The following is a 15,568-nucleotide window of genomic DNA, read 5'->3' on the forward strand; positions in this document are numbered from 1 at the left end:
AAATGTGTGGGCTGCCAGCATGTCAATACTGATCTATCTAAAAACGAACCAACAAACATATGAATGGCGAATGGCCATTGTTTCGTTCATATCGTTTAATAGAAACAGTTTTTGCTCCAAAAATTGCTTGTTTAACGGTTATCTTAAACGTATGGATACACAAATTTATATTTATATGCACACAGAATGATAATCAGCTGGTTGCACCATCACTGTTCAGCAGCCTTTGCACCACTCTTCTTAAACTTCACGACCATGACGGTAATGTTGTCGGGACAACCGCGATAGAAAGACTGTAGGACGATGCTTTTAGCGCCAAAATGTGGTTCGTCAAGGCGCTCTTTGATGAAACGAACCGCCTCCTCATTGCTGAAGGCGTCCCACAGGCCGTCGGAGGCGAGGATCATGAACTCGGGCTGCAGCTTATCCAAATCAAAGGTCAGCACGTCCGGATCTGGGATGAGCACGTTCAAATTCTTCAACGGGTAATCACCCAGCGAGCGAGACATAGCTAGGATGCCCTGCACGCGCCATGAGCCATTGAAACTGATGAAGCCACCTAGCACAAAAAGAAAACCGAAAGGTGATGTAATGAACACAGGAGTAATGACGAGTTACTTTTCATTTCACCCATTCCAGAAATCACAGATGGAAATACTCCGTAAAAAAAAAAAAAAAACCCAAAAAAACAATAGTTGGAGAGTCTGAAAGTTACACCGCCACCATCTCCGTTCTGTCAGTTACACTAAGAATATGCGTATATTTCACTGGGTTACGTGAAGAACACATTTTGCAACATTTTGTTTGTTTCGAGATTTTCCTAAGGGGAGAAAAAGTCACTGGGGCGCTAGAGGCTCTTTCATCATTAGACTACAGCACATCTTTTCATGGAGGTACAAAGCTTTTGGAGAGAGCAGTTCACAGCCATCGCCAGCAGGTGGTAACACAGCACTGTGGATTTCAAAGACGGCCCTACAGACAGACAGGCTTTATTTTGTCAGCCTTGCAACTGAGTGAATATGTTTATACAAACTGTATAACATGCCAAGACTTGTGTGATCTGAGTGAATACAGCTCTGAATATGGAGATGGCTGCGGTGCTGGAGTATCGTCTGCAGTTCACCTGCTCTCTTGATCCTCTTGCGCTCTTTGAGCTGATAGGGCTTGTGGTCATGGGAAAGAGGGATTGCGTTCCCATCCTTGTCACACAGCACCCCCCTGGAATCCCCTACGTTAGCCACAGTCAACTCTTTGTCAGACAGCAAAGCAACAAGACATGTTGTTCCTGAGAGAGAGAGAGAGAGAGAGCGAGAGAGAGAGAGAGAGAGAGAGAGAGAGAGAGATTATGATGAGATGAGAAAAGGAAAGCCCAAGGATACTGCATTTAATAGTGCGTCAACAAAGCTATGAAAATACATGCACATACCAGCAAAAGGTCAAGGCAGAGACCTTCCTATTTACTCCAAAAAAAAAAAAAGCATCTCTTTGTAGCAATAAACACACACACACACAAACACACACACACACACACACGCACGCACACACCTGCTGTAGTAAATGTTGCGCCCAAGTGCGCCTTGAAAACAAACAAACAAACATGTCTGCACATACATGCTTTGCACTCTACACCGTACTAATCTAAACAGCCACAGGAGCTACAAAGCAAGGCTGTTTGGAACCAGCCAACATCCACAAAAATCAGTCTCCTTTTTTTTTTTTTTTTTTTTTAACTTTTTCCTTCCCCCCTTTGAATTGATCTGGGATTTTTTTTTTCTGTCTTCTTTTCTTGTCTTTGTTTATTTTCTCAAGCCTGGGGTTGGGAGTCAGTGAACCGGTCCAGCAGTACACAAAGCCATTGTTTCTACACCAAAGGCCCAGCAGCACAGACTGAACCGTCTGTTACGCCATCTGCTCCGACCAGTACCCACCCAGAGCAGGGAAAGCAAGCCTCACTCCTGAAACCCAGCACTCTTCCTCTACTCGCTTACAAACTTTCAAGTCTTTCAGACAAAGAGAACTATTTAGAGGGGACAAAACTGTGGTGTAAAGCATCTGATACAAGTATCTGATTTGGACCATACAGTAAGGCTTTGATCTGTTTTTGCCTTTTTAAAGGCAAAACAGTTTAAAACCATTTTACTCTCAAATGGTAGGTATTTTCTAATTACACAAAGTTCAATTTAAACTCTTTAGACATTGTCTCTGAAGAAACAGTTGGCGGAAGCCTGGATAAAAAGTCAACATTTTAAATTAACCCTGTCAGCCGGCTCTACACAGCCATAGACTGAATTCCGGGGCTGGGTTACAGAGACACCTGTAGTGAGAGAAACGCTTCACTGCCGTACATGCTTTTCTGCACTACCTCCTCAATATAATGAAAGAGACACACATATGCCAAGGAAACGCTATATGTTTTTTTTTTAACACACTACAGAGATCTATTGTTGTCGTAGTATTTTGAATTAGAAGCAGATGTTTAGGCATGGAACACGGTGGTAAAAACAAGCTAAGTCAAGTGTTTTCACCATTTTGATTCACCCATCCACAAAACTATTGTTGGTCTCCATCTGATCTAAATGTTACCTTAAAGTTGTTCTAAGCAATTTTTTTTTTTTTCGTATCTAAAGGACTTGATGCAAATGTTCAGCAAGACCTTTTGAATGCGAGTTGTGTTTTGTGATTTAAACTGTTTGTCTCCTGCATTACAGTGTTGCAGCAAACTGAATTAGACTGTTATTTCAGGCCTCTCCACAGCCATTAAGAGCAGCTACTTCCATACTTATGTGGTTTTTCTCTGCACTTAAATCATTAAGTGGTTGCAACTCACTTGCTTGCCTGAAGCTGATTGAGATATAATGTGTACAGAGCAAAAGGAGGAAAAGTACGAAAACAGACAGATAGTAAAGGAGAGAGAGAGGAGGAGGCCAAGGAAAGAGCGGAGAAGAGGGAGTAAGTTGAAGAAGGAGAGGAAATGATGGGAGGTGGATAGAGGAGAAAATAAATGAGGAAGGGGGGGGGTGGCAGAGAGAAAGAGAGACAGAGATGGAGACAGAAAGAGAGGGAGAGAGAGAGAGAGAGAGAGAGAGAGTGAGAGAATGAGAGGAAAGAGGATGATAGGAGAAAAATGAGATTAACTCACAGCAGGACACAGTGATTTTATTATTTCCATTTATAGCTGAGGGGAAGAGACAAAATGAGAAAAACAAACTGAAAACTGGGGAGAAGAGGAGGGAGGATGGAGATGAGGAGTAAGGATGAAAAAGAAGTAAAAAAAAAGAGAGAGAGAGAGTGTGTGAGTAAGCGAGTGAGTGAGTGAACGTGGGAGTGAGTGAGTTAAAGACGTAAAATCGGCTGAGAACATCCACGGTGACTGACTACATACTGTAGAGGAGTGATGGGGAGGTGGGGGTGGGGGTGGGGGGAGGCGTTCTCTGGTTACAAACTCTTATCTCTTTCTGGGGAAGCTGCATTACTCTTCTTCTCCCTCACTCATTTACTCCTTAAACCTCCTGTGTGTGTTCACAGCTGTCATCTTCCAGCGGCGTGCTGTCAGGCTAATTATTTTTCTCTGGTCCCTGTGGTGAGGGAGATAATGCTCTGGACTGGGCCCCTTGCCTGACCCTTTCCAATTAGCCCCACTGTCATTAACAAGAGGTCTACTCACACATGACGAAGTGACGAAGAGAGAGAGAGAGAGAGAGAGAGAGAGAGAGAGAGAGAGAGAGAGAGAGAGAGACAAAAAGAGACAGCCCTATGCTGAACAGAGGAAGAGCCAAACATAGATGTTTATCTCTTCTTCATTTTCACACTCTCCCTTTGTTTTCTCTCTTTGAGGCCTTTCTGGTGCATACAGTAACAGTGGGTGGAGGGGAAAATTAGCAGCACAATGATGAGATGTGAGTAAAGTGAGAATCTCTTCTATAAGTAGAGGCTTGCCGACAGCGTGTCTTAGTGTACACCTCTGGGAATATTCCTGGACCACACCTTGATCGCTGCACATAAAAGTCGGCCTTTCTGATTCAATCAGGAGAGGCCAAGACACCTCTCTGCCACGGGGATCATAGGAAAATAAAAACCCTCAATGACAATTAACAGGCCGTGTCATCTTTGACCCGGCTCGTTATTGTGGGTAAGTTAATCCCGATCCAATTCAAAACACGGAACATCACGTCTTCAGTAAACACAAAGGAGTCTTTCAGCGTAATAACTTACAGGTACATTATCAAAGGACGTGATCTAAACGCTTCTTTCCAACCGCCCAATAAAAAGACACGCAGAGGATGGGAAGATCAAAAGAAACAAAAAAAAAAAGAGAAAAAATAGGGGTAAGGATGTCGGAGATCCCTCCGTATCTTTCGTAAGCCAGCAGAAAGAAAACAGGCCAAAGTATGCTCCGTTCTTTGTTTTTGATCCCGGGAGAACATTGCGCAGTAAGTTTGATGGGAGCTTCATGCTTGATCTAGTGTACTGAATGACAGTTTTGTCACTGATTTGGCTCCACATAAAGCCAACTGTCTGGATCATCTCAATCTCCTCTCTTCTGAAATCCTTAACAAAGCTCCTCACACATTTATCATCCACAATACGTTTAAAGATAACTTTGTCAGTTTATGTTTAGTGGAGTGTCCATATATAAGTTTCCATATATACTTTATGGTCAGCTCATCACATGCCGTAAAGAGGAAGAGGTGAGGGACGGAAAAGGCACAGCAGAACATGACGGTCGCCCAAAGAGGAAAAACACCAGGCAGAGGGGTTTTAGATGCACTTTTGATATTTGATGAGCTGTAACTCAACAGTTGTTTTTGTTTGTGTGTGTGTGTGTGTGTGTGTAAATCCTTGCAGCTTTTTGTCTTTCGTCTATTACTGCTTCGAGCGGATCATTTGACATAAAAAGTCAGGTCGAGTGCTTTTCTTTCGGAGACAACGAAGAGAACTCGGGCCTAAGACGTGTGCCCCTTGCGTTATTAATGCGTCTCAAAATAAGAGCCCCAGTAAATCTGACTCATTCAGGGAAAATGCACTAACAGCCTCTGTCACACAGCCCAACCTCTGTTACGCTGATGGAGGCCTGAAGGCAAATCTTTCAGTGCAGGACCAAGGTGTACCTCAAGTTCTCTGTCACTCCACTAAATTTCAGGTTATAGAAATGAAATCAAAGAAACAAACTACTGCTTGGAAAATGTAGCGAAAGTTTCGCCTTTCGCTGGATGGTGGTTATAGATAGATGGTGTCTTACCATTAATATTTCAAACACATTTTTCTGGCTCTCTTTCACTATAAATAAACCATTTCCGCCTGTGGGAAAGTAGTACAAATTAATAAAACATCATCTATTTGCATATTTGTATAAATGCATGTTATATATGTGTCGTATATCTCTAGGTGATATTTCAAGATTCCCGATGCTCACTTTGTAACAGTTCAGCCAAACTGTGGAACAGTTCTCCATTGGCATGGCTGATTTTCTTTTTAAAGAAATCTTCTCTCATTGAATGTATCCAACCGGAGGCTGAAGAAAGTGAGAATTACTGAGTATCACAGTTATTTCACGTTTCGAACTTACGGTGAACCACAGTGACACATGAGTGTCAGTACTGGGATTGCTCAGAGTCAAGGGACATGTCTAAGAAAAAACATGGACAAAAGAAAGCAGAATCTCAGTTCTCCATTCCTTCCTCTGCCTCCACCTCTCCTTCATGATGGAGAGAGTGAAGGTTTTCTCCCTTGCTCTGTCACAGAGGAATCGTTGAAGATAATTACTACATGCCACACAAAGATAAACCTTTAATTAAACAGCAGAGAAAGCAAGGCTAAGGCACTGGGAGAAGTGACATGTTGATGGGCTGAAAATAATACACCCATGCTGTGATGTGCATAAATACACACACACACACACACACACATATACACACACACACAAACTGTGTATTACTGTGTGGGCTACAAGGTGAACTTGCTCTTGCAGGCACGACAGAAAATGAGAGGCCAATTCACTCTTTCAGCATGGTGAGAGGGAGAACGCGGGGGGGGTAAGGGGTTGAGGGGGGGGGGGGCGTGTCCGGGAAGAGAGAAAGATTTAATGTCTGTAATGGAGACGCTATAATCACCGGAGCCTCGTCCCTCTCTCTCTCTCTCTCTCTCTCTCTCTCTCTCTTACCTGCTTCATCGTACGAGGCCGACAGCTTCTCCAGCATCTCTTTATCCACATTCAGGATTTGCTGCTCCAGGATGGAGGGATAAGACAACAGGCTATTTTCTTTCTCCTTCTCATAACTCTGCAACTGCTGCTTCAGAGACTCTGGCAGGTGGGTCTTCACATACTCAGCCGCCGCCTGTCAGACAGAGACAGGGAGAGAGAGAGAGAGAGACAGGAAGAGAGAGAGAGAGAGAGATAGAGACAGGAAGAGAGAGAGAGAGAGAGAGAGAGACAGAGAGAGAGAGATTTATAGAACTAAACAAGACAAGCAGTTGCACGTATAGGAGAATTTAATAATTCATATTGCTGACATGTTAGTCACCCTGTGAGGAGAATATCACCTTTGACTTTCACTCCAAACTAAACCAAGCCCTGTCTCACATCTGACCATTCTGATGAATCGACATCTTTTTTCTTTCCGTTTACGCTTGCTTTATTGAGAACATATCAAGTTTCCTTGAGGCGTCGGATATCAGTCAACCCTTATCTGTGCGATGAAGGGGAGGGAAAAAGAAAAAGAAAACAAACAGACAGACACAATCTGAGAGGAGCAGCATGTGGTAGAAACCAAAGCAACGACGACGAGAGAAGGTCAAGGTGAAAAGGCTTGGCTTCAAAGCATCTCTGCACATTCACTTAAAACTATTCACACACACACACACACACACGCAAAACTCTTTATGCTCACTAGAGCACAGCTCCAGTAGCATTAGACCTCTCTGACCTACACAGTGTGCTGAAACGTACAGAAAATCGGGAGAGAAATTGACAGAGATAAGGAGAGAGTGGAAAAGTGTGTAGCCAGCCAAAAGCTCATACTCTCTCTCTCTCTCTCTAGTCCTGGATAAGCAGAGCGGGAGAAAAAGCAAGCCGTGGGTCCTATCTGTTTCAGCGCCGAGATAACGCTCCCCCCACCGGCCTTTTATGGGCAGATCTGCTGCATTTCCCATCAGAGTAGTCTTTCTCTCTCTCTCTCTCTCTCTGCCCCTAAGAGAAGTCAAAGCAACGCCGAGCCAGAGACGCCAAGTTTATACGTGAAGTAATATGCAGGGATTAAAAAAAAAAAAAGTGTGACTGTCTTGTTGATGCGGATAAAATAATGTTTACTGTCGTAACGACACAAAACGTTCCATTTGGCGGTACTGCGTTACGTTTACCGCACAATCCCGTTTGGATTTTGGACTTTTAAGGCCTTTCTGTTTCACTCTGTTTGGATTTTCAATCTCACGCTGACTTTGTGACTCTGGTCTTTGCTGTGTCTGTAGTTCTATCTCTCTGATTTTCTTCTCTCTCTTTGTTGTTCCCGCATTTTTATTTTTTGTCCTCCGTCTGCTTGCTTTTGTGACCTTGGAACTCCCGTGAGGAATGAAAATCTTGGTCACACACTGTCTTTTCTCTCGTTCTCTGTTGTGTGGAGATTTCTGTCACTTATACTACATTTCCACGTACATTTCAGGGAGGGGGCGGGGATTTACTCTCCATCTTATCCTTCCTCCCTTTCTCTCTCTCTCTCTCTCTCGCTCTCTCACACAAACACACACCTACAAGAAGATGCGGATGATTAACAGTGTGAAAGACTGACTTAGTGCTTTTAAGATGTGAAAATATTCACGAGTACGTTTATTTGAGATTTTGAAAGTGATAGCAACGCACTCAAACAAGTCATTTTTTAGCCAACTAAGCTGAAACCAAAACTCCTCTCTCACGGAGATGATTAATATCTTAACACCTCACAGACCACATGCAGGTACACTCAGGGTTGTACTTTAAGGCACGGTGTGCGTAAAAGTCTGTGTGTGCTTACATCCAATTCACATTTAAGGTGGATTTGATTTACTTTGTATTGATTTACTTTGTGTGTGTGTGTGTGTGTGTGTGTGTGTGTGTGTATATATATATATTTATATTTGACTCTGTCATTTCATTATACATACAAGATCCCTACTACTCAAACTGACAAACACCAGTCTGGTGAGCATATATTACGCAATGCCTGTAAACCTCCAGTCCTGCTGACTGGAGCTCAAGAGCTCAGATGCCTAGCACATGGCCTCAAGATCTGATACCGCCTTCCTGTTCACTTCACACGCCGCCAAGCTAAGCCAACCATGCTGGTTATACCAACAAAAACCCCAGCCGCAGCAGATAAATGTGTAATGTCTCCAGAACATTCCTGATCCAAGCCAAACTCTCTGACTTCACATCACAGTCCAAACTCACAAGAAGAGGGGGGGGGGGATTTGTTTTGGAGAGGATATCAAATTAAGTGTCTGCGACAAGACGTATACCATGCAGGGATGGAAGGAATCCCGGCGTGAAAGGAGGAATCTCTCCTCTCAGGGAAGGGAGAAATTGATAGAATGAGGTGGGTGGTGGGGGGTGAGGGGGGGGTAAAAGAGAGGTGAGGGATTCACCCAGATGAAGTGGGCTTTAGTGAGGGTGTGTTGAACCAAACAGTGCCACGCAGAAACGGGGGGGGGGGGCCCATTAAACAGGCATGAGTGTTCCTTTATTACGTGTCTGTCTTGCATTCAGATTCTAATTGAATGTTAGCCATGTTAAGCTCTTTAAATGCCTCTCCCATAGGGAGTCCGGCCGACAGGAACTTGGCAACACAGAGAGATGGCGTGCACCTCATTAGAGGACAAAAGAAGAGCTGACTAAAAAGAAGCAATGTCAAAGTGTTGTCACAGGCTGGGGTGATAACACAACCTGGGTGAGAGCAGAGGAGTGAGACCAAAAAAAAAAAAAAAAGTGTGTGCATGCATGAAAGAGAGAGGGGGGGGGTGTAAAGGAAAAAGGGACAGAGAGAGAGAGAGACAGAGAGAGAGAGAGAGAGATAAGAGGACACGATTCTTGTGTGTGAAGAAGGAAGTGTAACAGAGTTGTCAGGGGGAGCAGTTATCGGCACAGCACTGCGAAGCAGACAATGTGTGCAGTGGTCCTCTGGGCTCAGGGACATCTTCATTCCTCCCCCACTTCACCTCCTCCTCCTCCTTCTCTTCCTTGTCCTCCTCCCACCCCAAAGTGGGATGCAGCCCACCACCATAAAACACTGTGCAATCTTCTGATAGTCAAGGAAACCAAGTGCTGACTGAGGCAAGATCACCGTGGCAACAACAAAGCCAGAGTGTGTCCCTCCCTCCTTACCCACCTCCCTCTCTCAGCAGATCCTATCAGCGTAAAGCCATTTGTCAGCAGAGATAACCAGAGAGGCAGCGGACGTATTTACTCCCGATGAAATGCACCAAGTTTATTTCAACCCTTCTCGACAGGGCCAAACAAACACACGCACACACAAACACGCACCCAGCTTTGACGTACACTTTGCTTTAGCACTGTAAAGTTTGCACACAATGACCTTCAGCAACCTATTTTTGCAAGTCCTGAATGACGCACAGTTTACTAAGTAGGCAAAGAGGGATGTGCGCGCGTGCACACACACACACACACACACACACACACACACACACACACACACACACACACACACACACACACAAAGAGTATCACTCTCCCCAAAAAAAGACACCCCACCTCAAAGCAAGTGACCTTTCCGCACTCGGAGCCAATTAAAGTCTGCAGCTCACTTCAATTAAGCAACTTTTTAAAATAGGGAGCGAGTAAAATCCGCATTGCACTGTGCTTATTAGCAGGCTGACAGAACTTCTCCCTCTGTATGAGAGGGAAATATTTAAACATCTCTGAATTAAAGATATACCAAAAACTGCAGGGGTTCAATGAATTACCTGTTTCTAGAGTATTAATTCAAAGAGGCATCTCTTTAGTCTGGATCCACACTACTCAGTCTTCTATAACATATTTAAGCTACAATCAAGTCTATGGATCTCTTTGAAGGTACACAAATAAACACTACAATTACATTAACATCGTAATGCAATTACACTTTGAAATGGAAAGATTTAATTTCAATACAATTAAATTGGATCACACAATTAAAGATAATTACAGTAATGGGCGCTATGTCAAACCAACTGGTCAGACCATTTATTCGTCATCTTAGGAGGTATGGTTTTTAAACAGCTCGCATGGCTCAGGGAAATGTTTTCTAGTCTGGCTCGGGGAGCCGCTGAACTGCACAAAGCAATTTCTCTTCTAAGCCAGCACAAACACAGTCGAGTGTATTTATCTACTAACCATCAAGCTCTTGATTAGCCCATTCAGGTGTGGTTCAATAGTGCTACGGCAAACAAAGTGCAGCCCACCGGGATCCCAGAACGCGGCTGAAGAAACACTCCGGTCCGCGCATGGAACGTTCTATTAGCGCCGTGACGGCAGAGGACAGAAAATCACAGCCAGACACTTTCAAACAGGCCCCTTGAGGGATTTTGGTTACTTGGTTTGGTTATGTGGACGATAATCTTTTCGAACGTGTAATAAAACAGAATTCAAATCTCCTCTGGACAATGAGCAAGATTTAGAGAAAAAAAAATCAGAGACACTGCAAAGCTGACGCGTCACATCTCCGGCATGTCCTTCGGTCAGAAAGGGACAAAGTGTGTCTGTGTGTGTGTGTGTGTGTGAGTGTGTGTGTGTGGGAGAGAGAGAGAGCTAAGTGGTGGTAAGAGCTAATTTCATTAAGCAAGACAGCTGCTGTGTTCATCTCAGGAGAGTGGCATAACATGTGACATTGCAAATCCAATAAAACCCTGTGTGATTTCTGCACCAGTTTGAGCATCTATAGAAACACAACTTCACTTTTTGAGGTACAGAGACAGAGAGAGAGAGAGAGAGAGAGAGAGAGAGACAACTTCACTTTTTGAGGTAGAGAGAGAGAGAGAGAGAGTGAGTATCAGAACATGTTTATACGTGGGTTGATGAAGTGGTGGTGATTTGGCGGGGGGTGGGTTGTTCTCAAAATAGTCCTCCACAGCTGCAACAGTGGTGCGACACTCAATACCCCCACTGTGAGATCTGCTCCAGTCACCTTGGCCCAGTGCTCCTGCTGTTGGCTTCCCAGCAGTGAAGCCCCGCTGTGGGCTAAAGTAGGCAAAGATCCAGCCCTCCCACCTGAGCTTCTGAAAGCACCGGTGGAGCGAGTGGGAAAAGCCATTGAACCAAAGAAAGAAAAAAGAAAAAAAAAGAGGGAGTATTAAATACCTCTGCAGTGTTGGTGATAATAGATTAAATTAGAACAGACTGCAGAAATGACAGTGATACAGTGCTGAACAAAACCAGAGTGTGGGAGAAGGAGATAATCCAAACCTCTGTGGATACAAGGCTGCAAGGAACTCTGGCAGAAATGAGCCCACTTAAATATTACAACATTATGTTTCATATTTCATGTCATATCTGAGCGCTGCTGGACAGGTACGAGTAGATAAGTCTTTCTTTTCGGTAGGGACGTGGGATACTTCAGCTGGACATTGCTGCAGAAGCAATCAAACTGTCTACAACAATCCAAAAAGGTCTGCTGTCCCAGACAACCACGACTGCTTGACTCCGCGCCTGTCCTGGAACAGCCGCCGAAACATTCGGAACATAACAGGAGTCACAGCCAAAGCCAATTAACATCATACAAACTCATTAAGACAACACACACACAGTCACAAAATAGACATCCAGAACGGTATTCCAAGACTGAGGGGAACGAGATCAATTGCAAGCTGCTAGCAATATACTAATGTTCAGTTAAAACTGTTGAGTCACATATTTGGCTAAGACTAAAAAGCAAACAAGTCCAATTTCTATTCATACTGACCACAATTCTCTCTCTTCAGACAGATAGTCTACAAACTCCCCAGAACAGAGATGTTCAAATGTTCAGAAGAGAGAAAGGGAGGGAGAGAAGGGGGAGAGAAAGAGAGAGAGAGAGAGAGAGACTGTGTTATGCTGTTTGTGATCAGGGAATAGCATCTGGATGCACTTGACTCCAACAGAGCAAAATGGCTTAACCCTCATTCCATTGGCTTTGATCAAAGGAGCCTCAGGTCTCTCTGGGTTCTCTGGAATGAGTCTCTCTATATTGCCCCAAGAGAAATGAAAGCATTACCCAGCACCAAACATAGCCTCTGTGCAGCCCCTGTGTCTCAATTTAGACTCCCTTTCCTCATTTGCTTTTCCCACAATATTCTACAAACACGCTGGCTACCACTGTGGCCTCTGGAAACCGTCCAAAGTTAATGCAAGTCAAAGGATCTCCAAAAACTCCAAGTGTAGTCATGGTCACCTTGATGGTGAGAAAAACGTGAAGCATGATAGAAAGTTACAGTATGAAGAGAGAGGGAGAGGGGGGGGGGGGGTCAGGTTGCATAAAGACAGACTATTAAAAAGTCTAAAAGCACAGAGAGAGAGAGAGAGAGAGAAGCAGAGAGAGAGAGAGAGAGAGAAGCAGAGAGAGAGAGAAGCAGAGAGAGAGAGAAGCAGAGAGAGAGAGAAGCAGAGAGAGAGAGAGAGAGAGAGAGAGAGAGAGAGAGAGAGAGAGAGAGAGAAGCAGAGAGAGAGAGAAGCAGAGAGAGAGAGAGAGAGAAGAAACTGCATAATCAGATTATACCTCTGGCCCTGTGGACTCACTCTCTCCTTTCTTTCCACGGCATGAGTCAGGGAGGAGATATGCTAATGAAGACACACAGTTCTCTCTGAATTAAACTCCTACCTGCTGCCATTAAACCCCCCCACCCCCGCCCCACCCCTGCAGCAACAACCTCTGTGAAACCACTGTCTTAAATAACTCAATTAGCATCAAACTCTCCATAACCCAATCATAAATTTATACGACTTATATAAATCACAAGGAAAAGCAGGGCTAGTAAAAAAGGAAATTGGATCTCCCTGACGACAGAGGAGAGAGTGTGAAGTTGAGCCCAGTGGCTGAAGATGCAGGGTGGGACTGGGGGGTTTTGGGGAGGGGGGGGCTTACCTCCAGCGGGTGTCAGGGCCCTGGAGCTCCAGCTCAATACATCTCCTTAGCCACGCTGTCAATTAATGTAGTAACTGCCACTATCTGGGTCTGAATAAGCTACACGCTCAAATATGTGTGTGGGTGTGTGTGTGTGTGTGTGTTGGAAAGTGATTGAAGGTCTAGGGGGAGGTGCATGCAATGTTACTGCCTCAAGGATGTCTGTCAGGTGCTGATAACGCACGTGGACAGACACACACACACACACACACACACACACACACACACACACACACCTTGTCTTTTTTCCATCACTGGATACACTGTGCGTTAGCATATTCACTGGTACAGCTCATTAGACTGCAGTCATTTTGAGAGAGTTTGCAGATTTAAAGTGTAGAGGAGGACTCATACTGCTGAAGAAGAGAGAGAGAGAAGAAGAAGGATGGTGCGGTGGAGATCTGATACAATCAAAACCTCATCACACACGCAGCCTATAGCTGTCCTGTAGGAATCACAATACTTATTATGGCTGAGGGAACCAGTGAGGAAACGTTAAGTAGAATGTAAAAGTGAAAAGAGAGAGCGAAAGAACAAGATAGAGAGGAGAAGGAAGAGAACAAAGAACCAAACAAAAACAGATGAGAGATTTTTTTCAGAAGTCGTAGAAGAGCTGCAGAGATTCCTTCATTTGCCGAGATGGCAAGATGAAGGGATATTATCTGGAAAAAGAAAAGATATTTAGGAAAAAGAGAATAGCAGACAGGAGGAGAGCCATATGTCCTTTAACGAGGGGTACTGGTTCTCCTTCAAACATTTCGTGGCACTCAATGTGGAACACAAACATTTTGGGAGCATTTGATTGGTTGAGCATCTGTTCTGAGACACCAGCAGTGCTCCCGTCAGCGCTCCATTCTGCAATCTCATTGGCTAAAACCATTGTCGTTGTCTAAAACTGTTGTCATCCTTTAAACCCGCCTCTTGGGGAGGTGGTTTGCTTTTTAGAAGGTTGTCATTTTGCGCTAATGGTTAAGGTGACCGTCTGAAACAAGCACATCTGTCTGCTCAAGCAACGAGACAAAGCATTAGTCCAGCGCTTCATTCAAATTCAGAGAACAACACAAGTCAATGGTTTATTGGTTAGAATAACCTTCTTTATTGGGTCCATCATCCAGTCAGCACGATGACGCTTAAGGACAGACTAACAATAAGAGGATATGAGAATTGTAATAATCAGAGAAGACCAACGACACATGCAGACAAGGGGGAGGTGTCTCTACTCAGTCACACACCCCCAAAATTACTTTGTTTCTCACTGTACGAAACAAAATGGCAAACATGCCACTCAAAGAAAGAAAACATTGTCAAAAGAAAGCATTACCATATAAGCGGTAAACAACACTTTAATTACAACCCAAAGCTTGTAAATGTCTAACACATAACCTAACGCTGATGATGTGATATGTGTTTGGAAACTCAGGTCATTCACAGACAGGCTGCATCCTCATCAACTGTCCGGTGCATTCCGTATATCCGGGTGAAGAGAACTGTGCTGTGTCTCCGTAAACTGTGTGTTCACAGAGATAAATCTATCAGGAGAAAGGAAGTGATCAGACCTTTTCAGAGCAGAAGGTGGTTACACTCAGGCCTGTGAGGGAATGTGGGGTGTTTTAGTAACACTAAGCATTAGCTACATCTCTCTCTCTCTCTCTCTTTCCCTCTCTCTCTCTCTCTCTCTCTCTCTCTTTCTCTCTCTCTCAGCAGGCTCAGCTGTGACTGTGTTGATTAGTGAAGCATGCAGAGCTCCCACTCAAACTACACTGACTGCACTGGGAGGTGAGATACTGATATGAACTGCACATTATGATGAAGGCATAAATCATATTTATGACCCCGTTTCACTCTCTCTCTTTCTCCCTCCCTCCCTGTCTCTCTCTCACACACACACACACACACACACACACTTTGTGGTTATGAGAAGCTCAGACATTTGTGAGTATAGCATTAGACTCTCCAGCTTTGAAAGAATGAAACACCTTATATGACTGTCATGCATGGACACACAATGCTTCTGGACACTGTCTCATAACAAGAAGAGACAGTATTCAGTTTCCCCCCCCCTAAACACTCTTCAGACTTATACTGAATGAGCCCGACACAGGAGTTCCTCATTCGCATGGAGCCAGACAAATTTATGCGGTACATGAGAAACAGTGAATGTGCAGACTGCCTCTCAGCTGATCTGGGATCAGTTTAATGATTATTAGCAGTATCTGGGTTTGAGGAGATGGATTCTGCCATGTGGATGAGGGGAATGGCGATGAAAAACTGCACTCTGAAGGATTTGCCATAAAGAGTTTTTCTGTGAGAGCCTGTGTGTATATGTCAGCGTGTGTGTGTGTGTGTGTGTGTGTGTGTGAGAGAGAGAGAGAGAAATGGGGCAGGAAAGTAAGAGAGAAAAAGCTTGATGCTTATCAGACCACATAGTGTAGTCTAGTAAGTCAATCTGA

At 44.2% G+C, this 15,568-nt stretch overlaps 1 protein-coding gene across 2 annotated transcripts in view; it reads right to left on the reverse strand.

Moving 5' to 3' along the window:
- Positions 1 to 209: 209 nt before the first annotated feature.
- Positions 210 to 15,568, reverse strand: part of ppm1lb (protein phosphatase, Mg2+/Mn2+ dependent, 1Lb) — a 40,396-nt gene continuing 25,037 nt past the window's right edge. For both annotated transcript variants that reach the window (XM_030777222.1, XM_030777221.1), the window contains exons 2-4: positions 6,161 to 6,335; positions 1,124 to 1,285; positions 210 to 559 (exon numbers count right to left, since the gene is read on the reverse strand). In XM_030777222.1, coding sequence (XP_030633082.1) covers positions 210 to 559; positions 1,124 to 1,285; positions 6,161 to 6,335 — 687 coding nt within the window. The remainder of the gene's footprint in view (positions 560 to 1,123; positions 1,286 to 6,160; positions 6,336 to 15,568) is intronic.

This window comes from Chanos chanos, chromosome 6 (assembly GCF_902362185.1).
Source record: "Chanos chanos chromosome 6, fChaCha1.1, whole genome shotgun sequence".
NCBI lineage: Eukaryota > Metazoa > Chordata > Actinopteri > Gonorynchiformes > Chanidae > Chanos > Chanos chanos.